At 41.2% G+C, this 21,802-nt stretch overlaps 1 protein-coding gene across 1 annotated transcript in view; it reads right to left on the bottom strand.

Annotated features, from left to right (window-relative positions):
- The window catches only part of sgsm2 (small G protein signaling modulator 2), a 109,435-nt gene extending 88,655 nt beyond the window's left edge, over window positions 1-20,780 (bottom strand). The window contains exon 1 of the mRNA XM_008299367.1: window positions 20,632-20,780. Coding sequence (XP_008297589.1) covers window positions 20,632-20,691 — 60 coding nt within the window. The 5' untranslated portion in view covers window positions 20,692-20,780. The remainder of the gene's footprint in view (window positions 1-20,631) is intronic.
- Window positions 20,781-21,802: the final 1,022 nt, after the last annotated feature.

Below are 21,802 nucleotides of genomic sequence, written 5' to 3'. Positions count from 1 at the left end.
TCATATGAAATTATAAAACACAACACAAATGACCCGTACAGTAATCATCAGCACTCTTTTCGTGTACATGCTTCGTTTGCTTTTCGGCTGACATGTGATGACACTGACAGAAAACCCGAGCAGTGTCGCCCACACCGATAAACTGACAAGTGAAGAGCCGCGCAGAAATGCCACAGCAACTAGCAGCAAATAAAAGTAAATGATAATATTGAAAAACATGCATTGCCAAGCTCACACAAAACAGCTTGAGCCCTTCACCTGGCTAACAGATGCTACAGGGTACAGCATTACCCTTCACAATATAAACGTCCTGAAAAAAAACATGCATTAAGCTGTTTAAAGCAGGGTTGTGTGATACTGGATGGACTGACACTTCAATATTTAGATTTTCTGCGATATCCTGTATGTACACAATACGGACAAAAAACAGGAATTTTTACCAGATGATGTTCTTTTGCTTTTGTTGTTGTTGATGACATTCAGATCTGGCTTTATCCTCATGATACAGAGCTTTGTAGTTCTGATTTAATTGGTGAAACAAATTAGTCGTGTTGTTTATCACAATTATTCATTGATTTTGGAGGCAAAATGCTTTTAGTGCACTTCTACCATCAAATGAAGAGAATTATGCTTTCACTTCCATGTTGAGCTACATTCCTGTTCAAATCTGCCTTCAAATGAGACCTCAAAATAAGTTTCTTCTTCGCCTGAACTCAGTGCATCTCCCAGAAAGAAAAACAAAAAATAAAAGTCTGCCTCAAACTCCTCACTGGCTGAACGTCTGCTTATCGGTGGACACATTGTGTTTGTGTTCATTTGCCTTACTTTACATTGTGATGTGACAGGTGCACATACGCACATCAGAGTGTTGATGCTGATATACTACGCAGCTCTACTGGCTTATTTTATAATGATTATTATTTTTTATTGTTTGCTAGCAGCAATGTTGGCAAAGAGAGCAGCAGAACAACATGCAGTCAAAGTCCAGCCAGCTGGAAACTGAGCTGGGAATCAGCTGCGGAGGGCCTTTTTGCCCATGTGCTGTTCACCATAAACACTCAGCTATCGGGTCGCCCTTTAATGCCGTCATTCAGTCATGTTTTTGTTTAGTGGCTTGAGACACAATAACACTATTTCTGCATCCTCTTACAAAGCATTCTGTTCTATAAATGGAGCTCATTCTGTCCGTCGATTAAGCCACTTGTTGAACAAGCTGTGGAGTTTCTGTTTATGCATTTTGCATTCTGCCTCTTTCTCATTTACTGCAAAGAAAATTCAGGCGCAAATGCAGAGTTTAAGCTGTCATTCTAGCACGAAAAATGAATAGAAAATAAAGCTGTAGCTGAAAGCTGATTCACCATATCACTGTTTTACTGCATGATAGTCACTAACAGGCCAGAATACACACATCTCTGGTTAGATTTCTGCAGGTATTTTAACAGGAAGAGGAGGAAGTCTTTGGCAAGAAATCTTCTTCCATGTTCCTCCCTCAACTTCAAGCCCCACTACTATAGAGGTAAAAACCAAGTCACACCTTTATAAACAGACTGAATTCAATTAGTGTCCAACTCTGCTATCATCATCACAGTCTGTATTACAGCCATAATGACATCATTTCTAACCACTGTGTCCATCAGTGGCAACTCAGTCACACGTGCTTGAAGGGACATTTTAGTCTTATACTTATCTTTTGGTTTTCCCATAGTAAAGAGAATTGATTTAACATATCATTCAAGCATGTAAACACATTTGTTACTCATGATAACAGCAGCACCTGATATTGGTACCAATGGCACACACTTGGTTATCAGTATGGAAGCCATATTTTTATATAGTGTCAAGCACCCGATTACAAAAATGTAAATACAACAGTGACGCAGCCTCCACTTAACATTGTGACAGCTACTAATAACAGCTCTGACAGTCTCGCCCAAACATCCGCACCACTGACTTCCAATTAATATCACGGCATCCAGGAAACATTTAAATGAGTTTTTCTGCTGCTATCTATCGTGTCTCTAGGGAGGAGAGCCTGAATGAGTTCAACAACACTGACTTAGTCTGATGTTCGCTTGTCTAAGTTCGCTCTCTCCGTAGAATTAATTGTTGTCAGTAATTAATCGGGGACCTGTCTGACACCTCTGCCTTGTTTGGGTCTAATTGATAAACAGGAAGAATTTAATTGCTCTGCTGTGTGATAATAAGACTCTAACTACAGTTTCACTCTATCACTTTGTTCCAAACTTTTTCTCTGAGTTGTGGAGGTGTGGGAGGTTGCAGAGATAGAGCTTCATCGTCCTCATTATCAAGATGAGGTTCAGCCTTCATCAACTTTGTTAATTAAAGTTTTTTTTTGTGAGGGATCGACTAAATCACACACTTTCTAGTGCCAGCAAAATCACAGCTGGTGACAAATCCATCCAAGAAGGTTGTCAGGGTTTTTTTTTTTTTTTTTGCCACAAACATAATTAATAAATAGTTTCATTAACAAATCAACAACAGGAACTCAAATTACATTTCTGTCTGTATTCCTATCATATCTGAAGAACTATTTCAGCCTTTACTTTCCTATTAGCTCTCTTTTCCCCAAATTTAACATCTTTACCTAACTTGACAGAATTCACCAGAATAATTTTACAAAGATAACATTATCTGATTCAGATGCCTCCGGAGAGGCTTTCTCTGGAGGTCTTCTGAACACCTGGGAGGAGACCCCGGGGCAGACCCAGAACCCACTGGAGGGATTATATCTCTCGGCTGGCCTGGGAATGCCTCGGGATCCCCCAGGAAGAGCTGGAAAGCGTCACGGGGGGGAGGTAAGTCTGGAAAGACCTGCTCCGCCTACTGCCCCTGCGACCTGAACCGGATAAGCGGAAGAGGATGGATGGATGGATGGATGGATGGATGGATGGATGGATGGATGGATGGATGGATGGATGGATGGATGGATGGATGGATGGATGAGGTCCAGGATTGTTCCAGTATTGAAACCCAGTTTTTAACATTAGGTGTAAATGTAGAGAGAATCGTCATTTCACTTGTACTATTATTGTACATACTAGTATTTAGTTACAGTTATCCTTATCAATGAAGGAGCCTAGTTATGAATGACATGCTCCACACAATCACATATTGTAAATACATAACATTTAATGTATAATGGCTCCAAATAGTGTTCATTTATGTTTCTTGTTTACCTACAATCTGTGTTGGCACTGAAAAACTCCTCAACACACAGGTTGCAGAGTTTTACAATGCCACCAACATTTAATACTGATCGATCTAATCATGGTCAATATTCGCCCTGCTTAATAAGGTAAATATCGATGTCAGTACGGATGCTGTGTATTGGATTGGTGCATTCCTATGACAGAGTTTGTCACTCAGCCAGTAAGAGATTGAAAACAGAGTTGTTTTACACACATTTTAGAACAACGATAGAAGTAGTGGTGCATGTGTGTGATAAACTGTACACAAGGCGCAGCGTTTTAGACTATGTGCAGACAGTTCCATGATATTGGAGATATTTGACAATTACAACAAAAACACATGGAATGGCAGCAACAAGTGCAGCAACAGATAGACGGCAACAAGGGGGAAAAAAGGAGTAGTGCAGGTAGGGATGTTAATCACTAATTGTTAATAGATTATTTGTCATTAATTGTGTCACTTATTAAAATTAGACTAACTGTTGAGGCAGAAGAAGAGGCTGTCAGAAAATATACTGTAGATTAGCTGTGGTACTTTTAACTTGTAACTGTTTAATAAAAGGAAAGATCGCAGTTTGTTTGCTGGGTTTAATACTGTTGTGACCAGTGGAGAGTGTAAAGGCAGCTCTGTGTGGGTTTGGCTAGTAACAGGCCACCATGACTAAGCTTTCTGTAGCAGTTAATGGCCTTATTTTTATCAATTCAGTGTTTGCTCAGTTTAAGTAATTACTATTTGCTAGAAAATACACTGTGATTACTTTATCCGTTCCTGAAATTCCTAACAAAGTCAAGCTTATTTTGCAGCTTACAGTAAGCGTCTGTAGTTAAAAAATAGCCGAAGAGCATCTGGAAAAACTCTACTTTATTTCATTCATTTGAATAATTAACAGATTAGTGATTGTTATCATGGGCTATTGCACGATCCAAATTCTGAGAAAAGCCTGGGGTTTTCACCGTGTGGGTCGCTGCTCGGCGGCTGCCGTTGTTGTTTCCTGTAGCGAAAGAGATTTGAAAACGGCAAGACACAGATAACAGAAGGGGCGGAGAAATGAGTGAGTCAAAAGGCAGGCCTGTATGTAAAGTCTACTTCTGGTGAGTCACACTCGGCTCACACTGGCGATAATGAACTATAATAAAAAACAAACACCCCTCACTATAAATGCATCAGCTACAGAATGAGTCCTGGAAGTGGTGATAAGAACGTTTAAACGGTTCTCCGGGGCTAGTCTGTAAGTGAGATATGACAGGGTTAGAATACTTGCTCTATAAATCGTTTCAAGTTCGGATAAGGTGAAAAGGTTACTCTCTTATTTTTTTAGCTGCAAATACATGTTTCTCTTTGCACATGTATGTAGGGTGCGTGTATTTTTACTGTTTAGAAACCAAGGAGAATAAAAATGACACTATAAAATGTAAAAAATGTTCACTATCCTACCTTGTAAAGCTTCCTGAAAACAGAAACAATGCCCTCCTTGTTGCCCTCATAGTCCAGTTGGACGAATGCCAGTAGCCCACACATCCAGTCAAACTTGCTTTTTATCATTCCTCTCTTTACAAAACAGTCACTCACACATGCAAAGAACTAAGAAAAAAAACTAGGAAATGCCACATCTCTCGAAGGTTAGAGTGCTTGACACTGAGTCATCCATTAACAGATACTCTAAATACTACAGTTCTCAGATTGTAGCAATAAAAACTGTACCTTTAACCAAATAATCCTCATGTCAAACTTCCAGTCAGTGTTAAATGCTTCATTCTTAATTGCTTTTTTATTTGCAGTTACATTTAAGATCAATAGGGCAAAAAGAGCTGGCCCTCGACTGTTACAAAGGTTTAATTTAGGTCCAGAACGCAGACTAAACATCTGCTGGGCGAGCTGACATTACTGTCAGGTCAGAGTGAACTCTCCAGAGAATACTTTGCTTTTCATTCAGCTTTTTAATGCTCTCATTTGAAGCCTTTGACCACATCCTCTGCAGAGATGTGCAAGTACAGATATAGTTGTAGCCAATAAATCAGAGTGAAGACATACACGTGGGTTGGTCACAGGGGTCGATACCTTCACCGGGATGTTTGGGAATTAACCTGTTTAATAAGTGCTGGTTGTGAGGGACTACTTAAGGTTTACAATTTGGTAGGCTTCTCAAAATGTGATTACAGATATCAAGAAGAACTGGCTTTACAGCATTATGTTTATGAGGGTAAAGTACTCTAGAAGCAGATCATCTGTTGCAAACCACAAAGAATCAAGTGTTTTCTGAGAGTTTAGTCAGTGAAGTTGAGCCGGTTAACAACTGAAGCATAATTACACCAATTTCACATTTTCACCACAGGAAAGATCCCTAACGCGGTTAACAAAATGTCTGTTCCAGGTGGTTAATTTCAGTGTTTGACTCAAGTCAGACTGAAAACAAACACCTAAAATGATTCATGAATTCAGTAAACTTCATTTCAACCTAAGTCATCTGAGTCTCTGGTGTGTGTCTCTCTGTGACGGGTTCCACATCCTCTCCTTCCACGACACAGCCAAGATATCAGGAAGAGAACTGTGGACCTCCACAAGTCTGGTTCATCCTTTGGTACAATTTCCAGATGCCTTAAGGTTCATCTGTTCAAACAATTACAAGCCATCATAGCGCTCAGGAAGGAGACGGGTTCTGAGTCCCAGAGATGAAGTGTTTTGGTGTGAAATGTATCAACCCCAACAAAAGACCTTGTGAAGGTGCTGCTAAAGCTGGTAAGAGAGCGTCATCATCCACAGTGAAACCAGTCCTGGACCGACGTGGGCTGAAAGGCTACTTGGAAAGGAAGAAGCCATTACTCCAAAAGCAAAATAAAAGAGCCGGATCACAGTTTGCAAATGCACACAGGGACAAAGACCTTAATTTCTGGAGACATGTCCTGTGGTGTGATGAAGTTAAAATTGAACTGTTTGGCCACAATGATAACCACTACAGCTGGAGGAAGGAAAAGAAGGAAAAAAGAAGAAGAAGAAGAAGAAAAAAGAATTAAAAAAAAAAAGAAAAAGAAAATGATTCATGCAAAAATCTCCTGCAGAGAACTCACGCAAATTGCACAACTCTAAATTCTTCTCCCTGACTCGCTACAATGAAGGTAAAAAGTGCAAAGTTGGCACGACACCTAAAACCATGATAAAAATTAATTCTTTTAAAAATGTGCTGCATCGGCTCTGAGGCAGCAGCCAATGTCCCACCCTCAGCACTAACTGGTTGACGAGTAATAGCATCTCAACACTGAAAGATGTTGAAAAGTTCTATAAAACATAAATCAATGACGGCATTTCTACATTCTTTTATGTTGGAGTTTGTGTAATTCTAAGATCTGACGCAAAGACTTTCACTTCTACCGCAAATGTGTATCGGTTTGATTATCCTCCTTGATTACTTAAAACCAGTATTGGTATTGGCCTTGAAAAAATGTGACCCTAAAACATATTCAGCGACACAGTTTGATCAAAACAACATGGCGGCAGCAACACACACACACACACACTGACGTCGCTTTACATAAAAGAGGACTTTGTTTAACAATTCATCCTGCAGCAAACCGAGCATCTAGTTCCAGGGATGACACCACAATAACAAGATGTCGCTGGTACATGTCTAACGGCTGAGGGGAGCTGGCTAACTTTGAAACACTTCTCAGAATCCTGAAGCTAATGGTTTCTGGGAGGAACAGAGGGAAGAGCTCATTAGGCAAGTGACAGTTACATAAGGACACATTTACTTTTCCCTTCATGTCATGTTCCTGACCAGGCAAACAACAGAACATCCACAGTTTACTTCCTGTGGCCACAAAAGCGGACAGTTTTCCTCACGCTAATAAGATGTACTCTCTCGCTCGCTCTCCCTCTGAGAAAAACGAGCAACACTGGAAATGCAAAATGTGTGACAGACTGTTCACTAATTCAGACTGTTTGTTTTTCGTTTAGGGCAGAACTCGCAATTTCTGTTCATAGGAGATTACAATCAGGGCAGAAAATTGAGCTCACTCAGTGGCCTGAGGTGAGTGATTTAATCTGACCGAGTTCACAGAAATGATCACAAGCCTGTTTGGTTTGTGATAAACAAAAATGAATAGAGAGCTCGCATTTTGAACTAATAAAGTGCATTAAAGCTTCTAACATCATTGCACGCTAATGCAGTGCAGTTCTCGAGTGTTTAAAAATAACAAAACCAGCGCCTACCTATTTTGCCTTGGCATGTGGTGACAGCTTTACAGCCAACTACAGAAGAATTCACAATTCATTGATGATTTATTTTTTTTTTTTTTTTTATCCAGGTTTTGGCATTTCCTAATTGCAAAGCTCAGCGCTCTTTTGTCTGAAAAGTAACACACGGCTTCGGGAACACATTTTCAAGCTGCACACTGTTAGTCTTCTATAGTCCGTCTCACTGAATGCTCAGCACAGCCACATGCTCCGTCAGACCTCGGCTGAGGTGGAGAATGGGCAGAGCTAAGACGACCGTTTTGTGACATCACTAATAAAAACACATATTTTGGCAGGTCATTGGAGAACAGCACAGTCATGACGACGGCTTCAATGGACACTGAAACCGAAGTAGCTGAGTGAAATTCTGCCACCATTATTTATTTTTTTTATCAATTACTAGTTTTTCTACAGTGACATGTCAGAATGTCTTCTGTGAAAAAACACCTGTGACAAAAGTGGAACATTCCCCTAACAGGTACAAATGTCAACCAAGGACAGTGTGTGCATCCACCAAGTCCTGAGGAGTTCTGCTCACAAAAAAAAAAACAATGGCATCACTCGTATGGGTTTACTATGAGTGTGCATGGCCTTTAAATGGGAACATTACGTCTACTTATTGAGCCATAATGTAGAATTAGAAACGAAATAAAAGACAACTTTTGAGTTTAGGCGTACATGAGCCTTAAAGTTATAATCTGGCTTGATACATCTGAATATAATCACACTATCAGATCATAACAGTGCTCCCAATTTCACATCATGCTACCATTCCAGTCGTTTTCATTTACTTTCATGCAATGAAGCGCTAAAACCAGCTGGCAGGCTCTAAAAACTTGAGTTTTAACACGTCTACTTTATTTTATACAGCAGTAGAATTAATGGAAATCAACATCTGCCTGAAATCGTAAAGAACTTACAATCTCTAATTTTTTAAAGAAACAGGATTTTGGTTTGCAGAATGATTACCACATGGTTCCAGACTACCCTTTTACACTTCTGCACCTTGTACACACACATTAGGTGTGTCTAAAATCTTTCACTAAGCCTTTTGGTGCTAAAAAGTACATTTCAACACATTCATGATTTCTTAGCCACTACATAAATGATGGTAAACAGGAATAAATTAGAGATAAATGTTTTCTTTTTCATAGAATCCAGGACTTCAAGTTAGTAAAAGTTAGCTCTTCTTTAGGTTTACTATAACAGTGTTAAATGTTATCGTTTCTGACTAATTAGTGCTTCCGTTTGCCACAGCCTGATGCTGGAACGCTGCAAGGAGGGAGACTGCTCTGGCGGCCACACACCTGTTACGCTACCAAGATATTTTAACATTTCAGTTCGGATGCACAGACAACTACAGCGCTGCTCCCAGCTATGATTTTGTTGCACTTTGCAGTGAATACAATGCATAACATTGCCCATTTTATCGCATACCAGTGTTTCCCAAAGGTTGAGAATTGACTTGTAGTATTGGGCGGCAGGGTGTGACCAACGTTCATGCAAAGACTTTAGTTTAGAGGGGAGAGTGTCAGCCAGGCTGCTTGTTGGAACTATATTGTATTGAGGTAGTCGGTAACTCGTCCACCTGGGAGGAGACCCCGGGGCAGACCCAGGACCCGCTGGAGAGATTATATCTCTCGGCTGGCCTGGGAACGCCTCGGGATCCCCCAGGCAGAGCTGGAAAGCGTCGCCGGGGGGAGGGAGGTCTGGGGCGACCTGCTCCGCCTACTGCCCCCGCGACCCGACCCCGGATAAGCGGAAGAGAATGGATGGATGGATGGTAATCGGTACACACTACAATTTACTGACGATAAACGCCTCCCGTGCACTGGTAGCTGCTACAAGGCAGTTTGGCACAGAGAAGCGTCTCGTCTTCATTCAGTTACAGCAACGCACCAACTCAGACAGGTGTGTACTTTGTGAAAGATGTTCTACCATCAGATTTGCCTCAGTTAAAACTGTTCTAGCTACACTGGCAGGCTGCCCACAGACACACAGTTCACTCACACCAGCGTGACCAATGATAATGTTCAATTCACAGATTTTTGGTACGACTCTGGAGCCCTGCTGTGATGCCAAAACCCTTTTCGGACACACACTCTGCTCCATTAATCTGACGGCTACTAAACAGGTCGGCTGTACGTGTCGGTGCACACCCTGGTCGCTTATTCGTAAAAGTCACGCCGGCAATCTTACTAGGTTGGACCTCGTAACGTTTCGGTTTAACTTTCAACACGGCACAAGAGTGAAGTGAGCCGTCACATTAATGGACAGACACACATTAACAGCGGTACTTTGAGTTGTGTGACATGATTTAAGGATTTTTCCACATTTCAGCACCAACATTCACCTGAAAACATCAGAGACACTTGCTATACAATTTGTGTGAGAAAAAAATACTTTTTCACACACTTTGCGCTCCAATTTCAAACCTACGAGGCAATGAAATAAAATGTCCATAATAATAAAACCTTACTGCGATGACAACTGACATGAATGGCCTAAAGAGTAATGATGTTCACCAATTCTGGAAGTAATCGAAGTGTTTTTCCCCACAAGACGTTAAATTTCCAGCTGTTTGGAACTATTGGCTCAAAGTTTGTGTGATACCTGCAACATCAGAAGCAGCAGCATCCATGTGTGATCTCCAAACAGAGATAGTTGTGGACATTTGCACACTAAACAACAGTGCTGGTAACAAATTCAGTACAAATTATTTCTGATAGCTGATGAGTCCAGACCAGGATCCGACAGCAGGTCACACTCTGTAGATCTACATGTCTTCATATTAGATAGGTGAGCTGTCACACACAAAATAGCAGTTTAGTTTCCAGATGATTCAGACTATTTCTTAGTAGTTTATTACAAACCTGCAGCATCAGACAGCCGTACGATCCACAAGTGTCTCCAAAGACACGCATGGAGCAGCACTAATAACTTCACTAATTAGGTTTAACTACAAATGATCCAGACATGAACAAAGGGACGATCCAGCTCTAACAGCAGCTGTGAACATTTCTTCAGCTCAGACAGGTGAGCTGTCCAACAGAGTCACGGTTTATCAGCTACAGGTACATTTTGTTCTCAGGTTGAGTCCTAAATTTCAGTTTCACTGTTTAAGAAAGCAGAAATAAACTGGGCTGTTAGTTATTTTAACAGTTCCATCAGCTGCTATTAGTTTCGTTTTGGTCTGATATTGTTTTATCATGGACCGTATCACTTGGTATGCTGACTAGTCTTGCGTGAATGACATATATTGCATAGGGCTGAGCCTGAATAGCCGACTAGCCGACTATTCGTTCGCTGTGCTGGAAGCGGCCACCATCGCGCGGCACCCCCGAATATTCGGGATATTTGTCATTAATTGGGACCAAATCAGAGATCAGAAATTGCTATTCGGACCAGCCCTAATATTGCATGTATGCCGCAGCTCTCTCCAGCACTGTGGGTCGTTTATGTGAATGCAGACGTGAAGAACATTAACGGAAAGAGACGCGTGTGTGAAAGGGGCTTGAATGACAGAATGGCGTCACTTTAACGGATTGATGGACCCGGTATTGTTCCATGTCTCATGTCTAAAGGAGCTTAAGAAGAAGCGTTTGATAGGAAGACTGCAACTGATGCAACAATATTTTTGCTTTGATTCATTAATCAATTGCTTACCATTTAAAAAAAATCTTTATCATAATTCTGTTTTCAATTGTCTGACAGAGAAAGAAATAATCGATTATAAAATAAATTGCAAAATATTCCTCTGTCAAGTGCCGAATCGTTTCCACGACAACCACTGGTATGGTTTGTTTAACTACAGAATTACCACTCATTACAAACACAGTTAAGGTGTAAACACGTATTGTTTAAACACTGCAACATTATGTTGTGTATTTTCTTCTGTGCTCCCAGGTGCTGCGGTGCATTCCCCTCCCTTTAGTTTGACGCGCTGCAATATAATATGGCTCCATCCTAATCAGCTATTGTTAGGCCACAGCAGAGACATGCTCATTAACGAGGTAATTATTCATGCCCTAGTAGAGTTGGTGGTTGAGGAGCAGGGCTGCGGTGGAGCTGTGGTGACAGCACATTCTGAAGGATGAGCCGGTAGAATCCATCGGTCTTGTCTTGAACACACTTGTTGACCTGCTGCAGCTTTTCACACAGACAGAAAAAAAGGATCTTCAAAACATTCACAGATGCTACAACCCTGACATAGTTTTTTTCTCTCCTTAAAAGTGCCGTGTCCTGTGTCGAATCAATTTCTCCTCTTTCCCATCAATAAAATAGAGAGGAAATTAACATTTAACCTCAGAGTACAAAATATCAAGTGGAGAACACTGCGGTTCAGAGAGCTGGCCTGGCCAGTAAAGCTCTTAGAGCTGCAGACATAAAAAAGGATTGTTACAGGAAGAAATTATTCTGTCCTGCAGGAGGTGTCACTCTAAGGGAAAAGTTATCCAACACTCTGCTGCATAATGCTATAATATTTCTTCAGGGAAGAGGCAACTTAATGCTGTTTAGCTGCAGGTTGCAATATGGCAGCCAGCACCGCTTACTGTAGTAAACAAAGAAAATGGTATTAGAAAAATGGAAGCCTGTGGCAGCAGCTTCTAACACTGTGGTCAGATTATTGATGTTGGCAATCCCAGAATAAATTTTCTAAGCTTGAAGTCTACTTTCTGTTTTTCAGTGCAGCTGGAACGTTGTTGCCGTAGGTGAAAACTGTGTGCAGACATAAACTAGAGAACATGGGTGCAACAGGAATAAATATGCACTGATAACACAACATATGCAGTAGTATTCTAACGCATTTTTTACTAGACATATAATCTGCTACCAGCCAGTAGGCTTCAAGGTCAAACTTCAAAGTAATTTTGTTTTAGTATTAAACTATTCCTCCATTCATTTCCCATAAACCACTTCATCCTCTGTAGGGTCTATCTGTAATCTATCCCAGCTGACTTGGAGTGAAGGTAGGGTACATTCTGGACAGGTCACCAGTCTATCACAGGGCTACATAGAAAGACAGACAACCAAGCACACTCACATTCACACCTACGGACAATTTAGAATCACGAATTAACCTCAGCATGTTATTGGACTGTGGGAGGAAGTCGGAGAACCCACGCAGGCACAGGGAGAACACGCAAACTCCAAACAGAAAGATGCCAGACCAGATTTGAAGCCAGGACCTTCTAGCTGTGAGGGGACAGTGCTAACCACTGCCCATCGTGCCGCCCCAGTATTAAATCTATTTATCATATTCAAATCTTTTTAAACATCTTATTGAATCATTTTTTTTAAGCTTCAAGTTTTGCTTTGATCAAGAAACTCCAGCTACAAAGATTCAGTTTCGATCAGTGCTCAGGTGTTGGCGGGCAAGAAGCCAGAATCATGACAGTTTTTATATGTAGCAACCAGGTAATAGTCATTAATGAAGCTAGCCTAATCAGTCTTTACAACATGTATTGCCAACCTGAAAACAAGCTGAGCTGCAGAAGACATGACATGTTAATTGTTGACTGATGTTGACAGACTGCAGTAACAACTGAAATGTCTGTCAACTGATTCTTCATGCATTAATTAATTAAAATACTCGACACCCTGAGGAGTTGATGCACAAAGAGTTCAGCAAGGACTGTCCTGGATCTAACATGCGATGACCTGTGTCCCGAGCACTCACCATTTTGTTCAGCCTGGCTGCCTGCCTATCGCTTGCAGGGTTTTTCTTGGCTCAGATTGAGCCTGTGGGGGGGGTGACTACACAAGATGGTAAGCATGATCGGTCAGCAAAGAGTTTATGTAACCGTATTTAATATATATCTATGCTTTTTCCTGGTATTTCTGGCCACTTCATACACAAACATGTCTATAATGCTTGAGTACATAAAAGCCCAATCTATAAAACTGGCTACTGCGCTCCAGTACATCACATTAACTCAGAGAGTTTCTGTCAGTTCTATAAAAAAAGGAATGTACGTTTTCGAAGGCAGTGACAGCATAGTTTCAGGATTTCTATGTACCTCGTCATAACTTAATACCTATTGATAAAAGAGGTGGTGTGTCCGTTCAGTACAGTCTTTGGCAAAACACAGACAAAAGCTTGGAAAGAAACTAATAATCAAAAGTTTCGCTATAGGTGGTACCAAGTTGAAATCAACTGGCCACAGCTGATTTAACCAGTGAAAGCAACTGTCAGCTATGAAGGAAAATCTGCTGATGCTGTTTTTCAGGGGGATTTTCTTGGGTCTTCAGCATCAGAAAATAAAGAGGAGACACAGGAGATTTAATTAAAGATTACTAAGTGTAGGAACCTGATGAATGCAGGTGTTTTGCTGATCAGGGACAAGATTTAAAATGGAGCCTGCAGTTGAGACGCAAGCTTACGTCAAGTTAAACATGTGCATCAGTATAGTTTTTGACAATTTGTCCAACTTTCCCCAAAGAATTGTACAAAAATCATGCCTTCGTTATTTAACATTTGACCAGGTGCTTCAAGTTGTGAAAAAACAACAGGTTTGGACCTTTACTCTCAAACTTTCTTTTCCATTCTTCACAAAATGTCAATTTTTGTGTGTAAAAGCGAAACATAAAATTGTAACAAGTGGAAGATATTTTAATGGGTGACAACTGGATCACCTGGTTGTCCAATGATCTGGTTTTTACCATTTTAGCTTAATTGATGGGTCACTATTGCATACACTGATCTGCCACAGCATTAAAACCACTTGCCTAACATTGTATACGTTCTCCTCGTGCTGCCAGAACAGCTCTGATTTGTTCTCTGTGGGGGTGTCCTGTGGTGTCTGGCACCACGACGTGTTCTTTGGGTCCAGTGGGTTGCAGGGTGAGGCCTCCGTGAACCAGGCTTGTTCCAATCTGGAATCTGGGTAGTTTAAAGGCTGTGGTCAACGCTTTGCTTTGTTGTGTTCTTGGAGCTGTTCCTGACCAGTTTTAGTGGCGTAGCAAAACACTGCCTCGGTCATGAGCAAACACTGCATGGTAAGAAAATCAATTTACCTGTCAGTGCTTTTAATGTAATGGCTGGTCAGTGTGTAAATACAGCCACGGCCGAAGCATGCACCGCCATTATCCTGTCGATGGAGTATTTTGCTGTTAGTTTGGCGTCTGTCCACAGGGAGAGCGATGACACACAAAGCCAAATACGATTGTCAGAGTACATTTACATCAAGTTCTTCTTCTTCCCAGTCACCTTTCTACGACCATTCTAAATAAGTGAAAGAGTGATTTTCAGGTATTGTGAGCCTATCCTCGCATCCTGCCATTTCAGTTCCATCCTGTCACTTCTACACACCGTAGCTCTGACAGTATGATCAGAGCGCTCCATGCACTCTCTCAATCATCTGTCATCATCACATTTGTTATAGAGCTTTGGACAGATGACACCTCATACACCTCACAAAAACACAGAACCTTTGCAGTGAAAAGATGCTTCTTTCTCAAGCTCCTATTTTACACCCCGAGCATGACTGACAGCTCATCTGTACTGCATTAGAAGTCGAAATGGCCGACGCTCAGGGAATCACTTTGTTCAATAAATTTTGCAATACAGAAAAGAAATGAGAGAAGAGGTATGAGTGAAACAGAACATCCTGAAAATGACAAAGACCACAGACTACTTTCATGCTGGTGCCTTTAAACAGCAATAAGCAACTGTTTGCTTTGATACAGAATGATCTCTCTAAAATCACTTTTTTTTATTTTGATTTGCGACTCCCTGTAGAGATACTGGCTCCAATATCTACATCAGAATATTCTCAGGGCCAGAAATACTTTCACCTGGGCATGAACTCCTGCTGAGACCCACTTCTTAATAGAACGCCTCTGTACATAACACAAAAACAAAAGGATTATGACGATAGCAGGTGAATGCACAGAGGCACTTCTTGTTACAGTACAAGCGACCACCTGACAGAGCCGCCTCACTGCTGTGATATTAATCGCCAACTGATGCAATTTAACATCTTCGGGAGCTGCTAAAGCTTTCAGTTGCCAAGCAATACAGAGACAGCTGAGGACTGCTTAAAGAGACAGGGAGCTGAAAACCAGGAGCCAGCCAGCTTTGTTCAAAGTATGCTCTCTCAGTTCAGTTTGCTATGCTCAAAAACGTCAAAAGGCATAGAGTAGTGCCTCATGGATGAACTGTAGGCTAATCACACCATGGATTTGTATACTGGATACACACAGAATGTAATAACTCTCTGCTATCTGCACAAATTTGGCGCATTTTTGGACAACATAATACAAAAAACAGATCAATATGGCTCTTAAACAACAGCAGTTCCTTCATGTTACAACATATTGGAGTCAGTTTAAACCCAAATGAGCAATGTTGGTTTAGGGCTTATCGGATTTACACAAGACAACCATATTAGTGTCTCCAAATAAGGAAAAAAAAACATCCACTACATCATCCATAGTGTATTTTATATGAAAACAAGCAGCGCTAACTGTGTCGTTATCAACAGAATAGTCATGGAACAGGGTCTGTGGTGCAGCAGCGGTTTTATATTAAATATATATGCATTGTCTTATTAGTTATACATAATGTACTATCCATCCATCCAATATCTGTACACCGCTTAATCCTCATTAGGGTTGCAGGGGGGGCTGAAGCCTAACCCAGCCGACTTAGGGGACACCCTGGACAGGTCACCAGTCTATCACAGGGCTACACTTAGAGACAGACAACCAAGCACACTCACATTCACACCTACGGACAATTTAGAATCACCAATTAACCTCAACATGTTTTTGGACCTTGTGGGAGGAAGCCGGAGAACCCGGAGAGAACCCACGCTGCACGGGGAGAACATGCAAACTCCACGTAGAAAGATCCCGGTGCCCCCACCAGGACGCGAACCGGCAACCTTCTTGCTGCGAGGCAACAGTGCTACCAACTGCGCCACCCTGCAGCCCATAATGTACCATATATATTTTAATTTACTGTTATTATATTGTTATTACTTTCATTATTAGAATTACAGAAAATCTGGTCTGCCCTTTGGTTATGGTGTGGAACATTCACTTGGGGGTCCACAGTACCCCACGTACATTTGCTGTACGTACAAATGTTTTGTTCCTGCCTCCCCTTTTGTTCACGTCTTCTGTGGGAGAGTTAAGCTGTGCTGCTGTAATCTGTGTGTTGTCTAATGTACATAATTTCACTTAGAGGTTAACTTTCCCAGTTCTAACATGTTGTTCTATCATTTAATTTCTGTAGCTGCATAAGTCGAGAATTTGTGTATGTTTTTTATCGTCTGTCAAGGTATGTATTCGGGCTTGTACTGTACTTATTGTATATATTGTATTGAATGTTTCCCGCCTTACGCTGCCGCCCTTTCGTTCACGTATTCTGTGGGAGAGCTGTACAAGTCGAGAACTGACAGTGAATTTTGTTTTATCATCTGTCAAGTTTCAATAAACGGAGATCGCCTCCCAACAGATCTGTGTTTCAGCTCATCACACAACGCAGCACAGAAACCACCGGTTACAGCAGCAGAGAAAACGTGTGGAGAAAATGAAGAAATCTCATCAGGAATGACATTCAACATGTAATGACAATTTACACGCAACTTGTCATATTAACACAAAGCTGCTGCACAAATCATTCTGCCGACACACTAAGCGGCTTTCTTTAAATGTTAACAGCCAGGAAGCATTAAGAATTGATGCGACTGCAGCACAAGTCATAATGACTGGAGGTATGTTTGAAGATGCAGCTCGGAGCATCAACACACGGCTTCCAATGGCCCAGTGACCCAAGAATGCAATGTCCCTTCTTATTTCCCCCGATGGTCTATGTTGAGGAGACACAGATCCTCGCCGCCTGCAGACATCCTGAGAACTGAAGCTATTTTGAGCCTTACAGACGTTGCGATGATTCAATTATTTAAGACCCAAACCTGTGGGTGACTGTGGAGCGGCTAGGGAAGGACAGACAAGTATTTAGCCTAGATATTCAAGCTGAGTCATTGCACATTAGTGGGCACTAAGCAGATTTTGTACATAAAAATGTGCTAAAACTGAAAATTAACATAAATTTTACTTTAAGCCGCTCTGAATACTGGAATTTGAAACTCCAACGAACAATGGGGGCGTCATTAGAAACGCTCAAAAGCCCCGCCGCAGTAAATATTTCAAGTCAATTCTATGGTTTGGTCCATGTAGCAGCACGGGCTGTAACACTAAGACATTGTTTTCTATTACCCCAGACATGTCTCTATCTCATGGGCGATTTGACGCTGACTTGTATTGACTTTGAGGTCGTTTTGACTCTGACCTGTCTTGATCTTGTGGGTGTAAGGACTTTAACTTCTCTCAGTCTCGAAGGTAGTTACATGAAGACTTGCCACTTTCTCTTGGGCGCTTTAGCTTAGATTTGTCTTGGTGTGGTGGGTGTTTTGACTTGGGCATGTCTTAAATTCAGGGGAGCCAGCACGGCACTGTGAAATGTCCACATTTTTGAACAAGTCTGTGTAGCATAAGTTGACATCTATATACTGCAGTAGCCTCTGTAAGGGATAAAGTTACTAAGCAACTGTCAGCTAATACTGACAAAATAAATGCCAACGGGGTAATAAAGAAACCTCTTTGATACGAGGCTGTGATTTCATGTGCACATTAATCTTAGAACCCATTTCTGTGTAAAAGACCAGCACACACCTTGCATAAAAAATATAAATAGAAGACGGGTCTTTCTCCCTGTTTGCGTCGTGGATTTCCGAGGCTCACACGCATCACTTGCATGCTGCTCTCACACCTGGTGCAGCCGGTTTCATTAATTATGGTGGAAGCTTGGAGTTGCAGCTGCCGCTCTGTGAACGGTGCAGCCATGGCACAACTTGTCTTAATCTAATGAATGTTTAAATATAATGTCTGTTCAGCCTCTTTCTTGACTGTCTTCTGTGCAGATTAACATTTTTTTCCATGTCCTGTTTCTTTCACTTCTCAACCTTTTTGAATGGCACTAAGCATCTTATATCACAAGTGACACATTACAAACGACCGGAAAATTTCAGTATATAAATATGGATTTTTTATTTTTCGGTCTGTGCCAAGTTCTTACTGGATCCTTGTTAGAACTCAGTCTTGATTTGGACTTGGACGATTAAAATTTAATTCCTGCCAATAGGTTGCTTGCTTTTGAGCATCATTTTGCAGCTATAAAAGATATCTGACTCTCAGTTTGTGCAAATTTTCCAGTCTGTATAAATGTTCAATGAATGCAGGTGCATTTGTGGGGAAAAAAACAGCAAAATTATTTAAAAATGTCAAGATCACGACATGAGCCAAAACCAGCGAGGAACACAAGACACTAGCTGAAAAGACGTATCACTCACAGAACACTGGGTATCGACTTTTGCCTTCTAAAACCACCTTTGCAGCCGTAATTACAGCAGCACTTTTGTTACCTTTATGTGCAAATGTTAGCATCTATTTTCTTTTTAATGTCTTTGTACATCCACTGCAGTGGTATCAGTGCACTACACCACAAGCTCTACTAAATGCATCCGATATCATTCATGCCCAAACCTGAAATCCTGACGACAGAAAGTCATTTCTGAGGTTACAATGAAGCAGGGACAGAGAATAATGAGGTATCACTGGATGACTGTGATGCTTTTAGACTTGCATAAAGAACAATCATTATGCTATTCCTTTTTTCCCCCCCGATTGACTGTCATATAGATTTTGGACTTGATATTTTTAGCTTGACCTTTCCTCTCCATTATAATGGTGAGAACTACATGTTCACATTTACACTTAGTCAAACTGAGGTATAGGCGGTGAGCCACACCTTGCCACGTTCAGTCTGACAATCAGCTGCTTTCGGATTTTACTGACATTTCAGCTGCAGGAAAATCTTTCCAGTTGTAGCATCTGCCGAAGACAGCGTGAGGATTGTGATGGGAGTGGGCAGAGAGGTTAAAGGAGTAATGATTTAGTCCTCGCTGGAGAGATGTGAGACATTCATCACCGGGAACAAAAAGCCCGTAGCACTGTTAGAGCGGTGGATGGTAGCACTGCTGATAGACAGACAGCTAGAAGACCTGTGCTGATAAGATGCCTTGCTATAACACTTCAGACAGAAGGTTTCACTTCAGGCTTTCTGCCTGCAGGGCTCGCTAATTAATGGATGCTTGGCTCATATGAGGAACTGTAGTTTTATAATGCACTCGAAAAAGATATCATGCAAACTTCCTGCACACAATGCTCCAAACACATTTAAGATGAATTGAATGTCAGCACTGTACTTTTAGGGAAAGTATTTTTAGGAATTTTAATATAGCAGAGGTTAAACTAACTTGCACACAGTCATTATATTGAACACATATGGTTTAAGTCTAAATAATATTGAATAACACTGTAGTGCAATTTTCTGTAATCAGAAAAATGAGAGCCAGATATTAAAAAATCAAATCTAGACAAAGAAAACAGGTATACTGAGGTTACAATGAATAAAATAAGGTACGATTCAGCATGTTAAATAAAAATGTAAGAAAATAAAATAAAAATGTTGATGGGTTTGTTTTATTGTTTTAAAAATGTTACGTGTGGATGCAGAAAACAGACATGCTAATTGAATAAAAACTAATTATTTAGGTCGGTAATGATTAAAGTCCATGTAATAATTTGCTAATAATTTATGTTTGTTTTTTTGTTGTTGTTTTTCTTACCTCAACCTAACAAAAAAATATAAAATTATTATCTATAAAATAATAATAATAATTCTAAACGACATGGTTACTGTTTAGCTCGGTGATATTTAAGTCCAAAAATTTTTTATTTATTTATTTATTTTAATGGGGTTTTTTTGTTTGTTTGTTTGTTTTTAATTAGCTGAACCAAACTGTTTAAATGTGACGTGAGGACAAGCCAAACAGACATGCTAACGTCACAAACACGTCCGTTTAGCTAGGTGCGTTTAATTAGCGTCAGTTTGGTAACTTAAACTTACAAAACTGAAATTAGTCCCACACAACACGGAGACACGGCAACATGCACGCTAAAGAAAAAAAAAAAAAGCTAATTATTTTTAAAAAATGCAACACTTCCGAGGCTTCTGGCGCTATTATGGAGCGAATAATGTCAGAAAATATGACAGTAAAATGTAAATGTGAATCTCGGCGCCGTCCAGCAGCAGCAGCAGCAGCAGCAGCAGCAGCCTACCTCCCGTTTGACGTTCCATAATAATTTCTCCTTGTACTCTTCCTCCGTGGAGCCCTCCATGTCCGTCCGTCCGTCCGTCCGTCTGCAGTGTGCTCGACAACAGGTCTGTCTCCCGACTCTCTCGGTCCGCTCTCCCCGGCCTTTCCGAACCTCTCTCCCTTTTTATTCCTTGTTTCCTTCTTCCCTTCGCTCAGCTGACGCAGCCGAGCAGCTTGGCGGCGACGTCACAGGATCCGCCTTCCTCGCTCCTGATCAATGGAGAGAATCAGCGGCGCTCAGAGGCTCCAGCATCCGCCCCGCCCCGCCCTGCAGCCCGCAGCCTCCAGCATCCTGCACACCAACCTGTGGAGCCCGGGTTATTTTTAGCATCGTCTTGCTCCTCTCTCTTTGTCAGAAAAGAGTTTCAGCAGAGGAAGGCTTGATCTGCTGTGAAAAGTGTGAAAATTCTGGCTTGGATTTCTCACTGTTTGCTGTTAATAATTCACTCAGGTTTATATGCTGATGTGCATGCAGAGCTCCAACAGAGATGAGCTCTTTTTTTTTTACATTTTTTTTAAAAGACTTCATTCATAAGCTGGCCACAGTTGCACTGCACATACGAAAAGGTTGCAGCCCATCAAGAAGGCTTCTATAAATAGTGCTCAGTGAAGCACATGCTGACCATTGTCAGAGCTGCTGCCAGGTTGGCCTGCTGCAAAATAAATGACGTCACGGCAACGTGATCCAGAGGACCCTCCTCTGGCGGAGACCCTGTCATTAAACCTCCTGCTTGTGCCTCCATGTGGGCTGAGGGTGCACCTGCAACCAGCTCTGGATCACTGTATTGTCCTTGTTCAGTACAGGGCAAATACTGCACTTTTTGCTCCAATACAATGTTTGACAGCTGTAGTTGCTTTAATTTATATACAAAACATACCAGGATGTTCTAAAATAACTTGCATGTGATAGCAGGGAAGAGGATTGCACAAACCAGCGGGGGAGTCTGAATGTAGTCCAGTTCAATACAAGTTGTAGAAAGTAGGGCTGGGAAGACGAGAAAACAACAACTACGACTAGAAGTGTTGATGACTGGCAAGCACCCAGCTAGTCGACTGTTTTTCTTCTTGTCGACTTGTCAAACCATTCAGGTTGTATGATTTTCCAACAATTTAAGGCTGAGTCATTACCATAG

This window comes from Stegastes partitus, unplaced genomic scaffold (genome assembly GCF_000690725.1).
Source record: "Stegastes partitus isolate 25-593 unplaced genomic scaffold, Stegastes_partitus-1.0.2 Scaffold1406, whole genome shotgun sequence".
NCBI lineage: Eukaryota > Metazoa > Chordata > Actinopteri > Pomacentridae > Stegastes > Stegastes partitus.
This window is presented reverse-complemented; position numbering and strand designations above follow the sequence as displayed.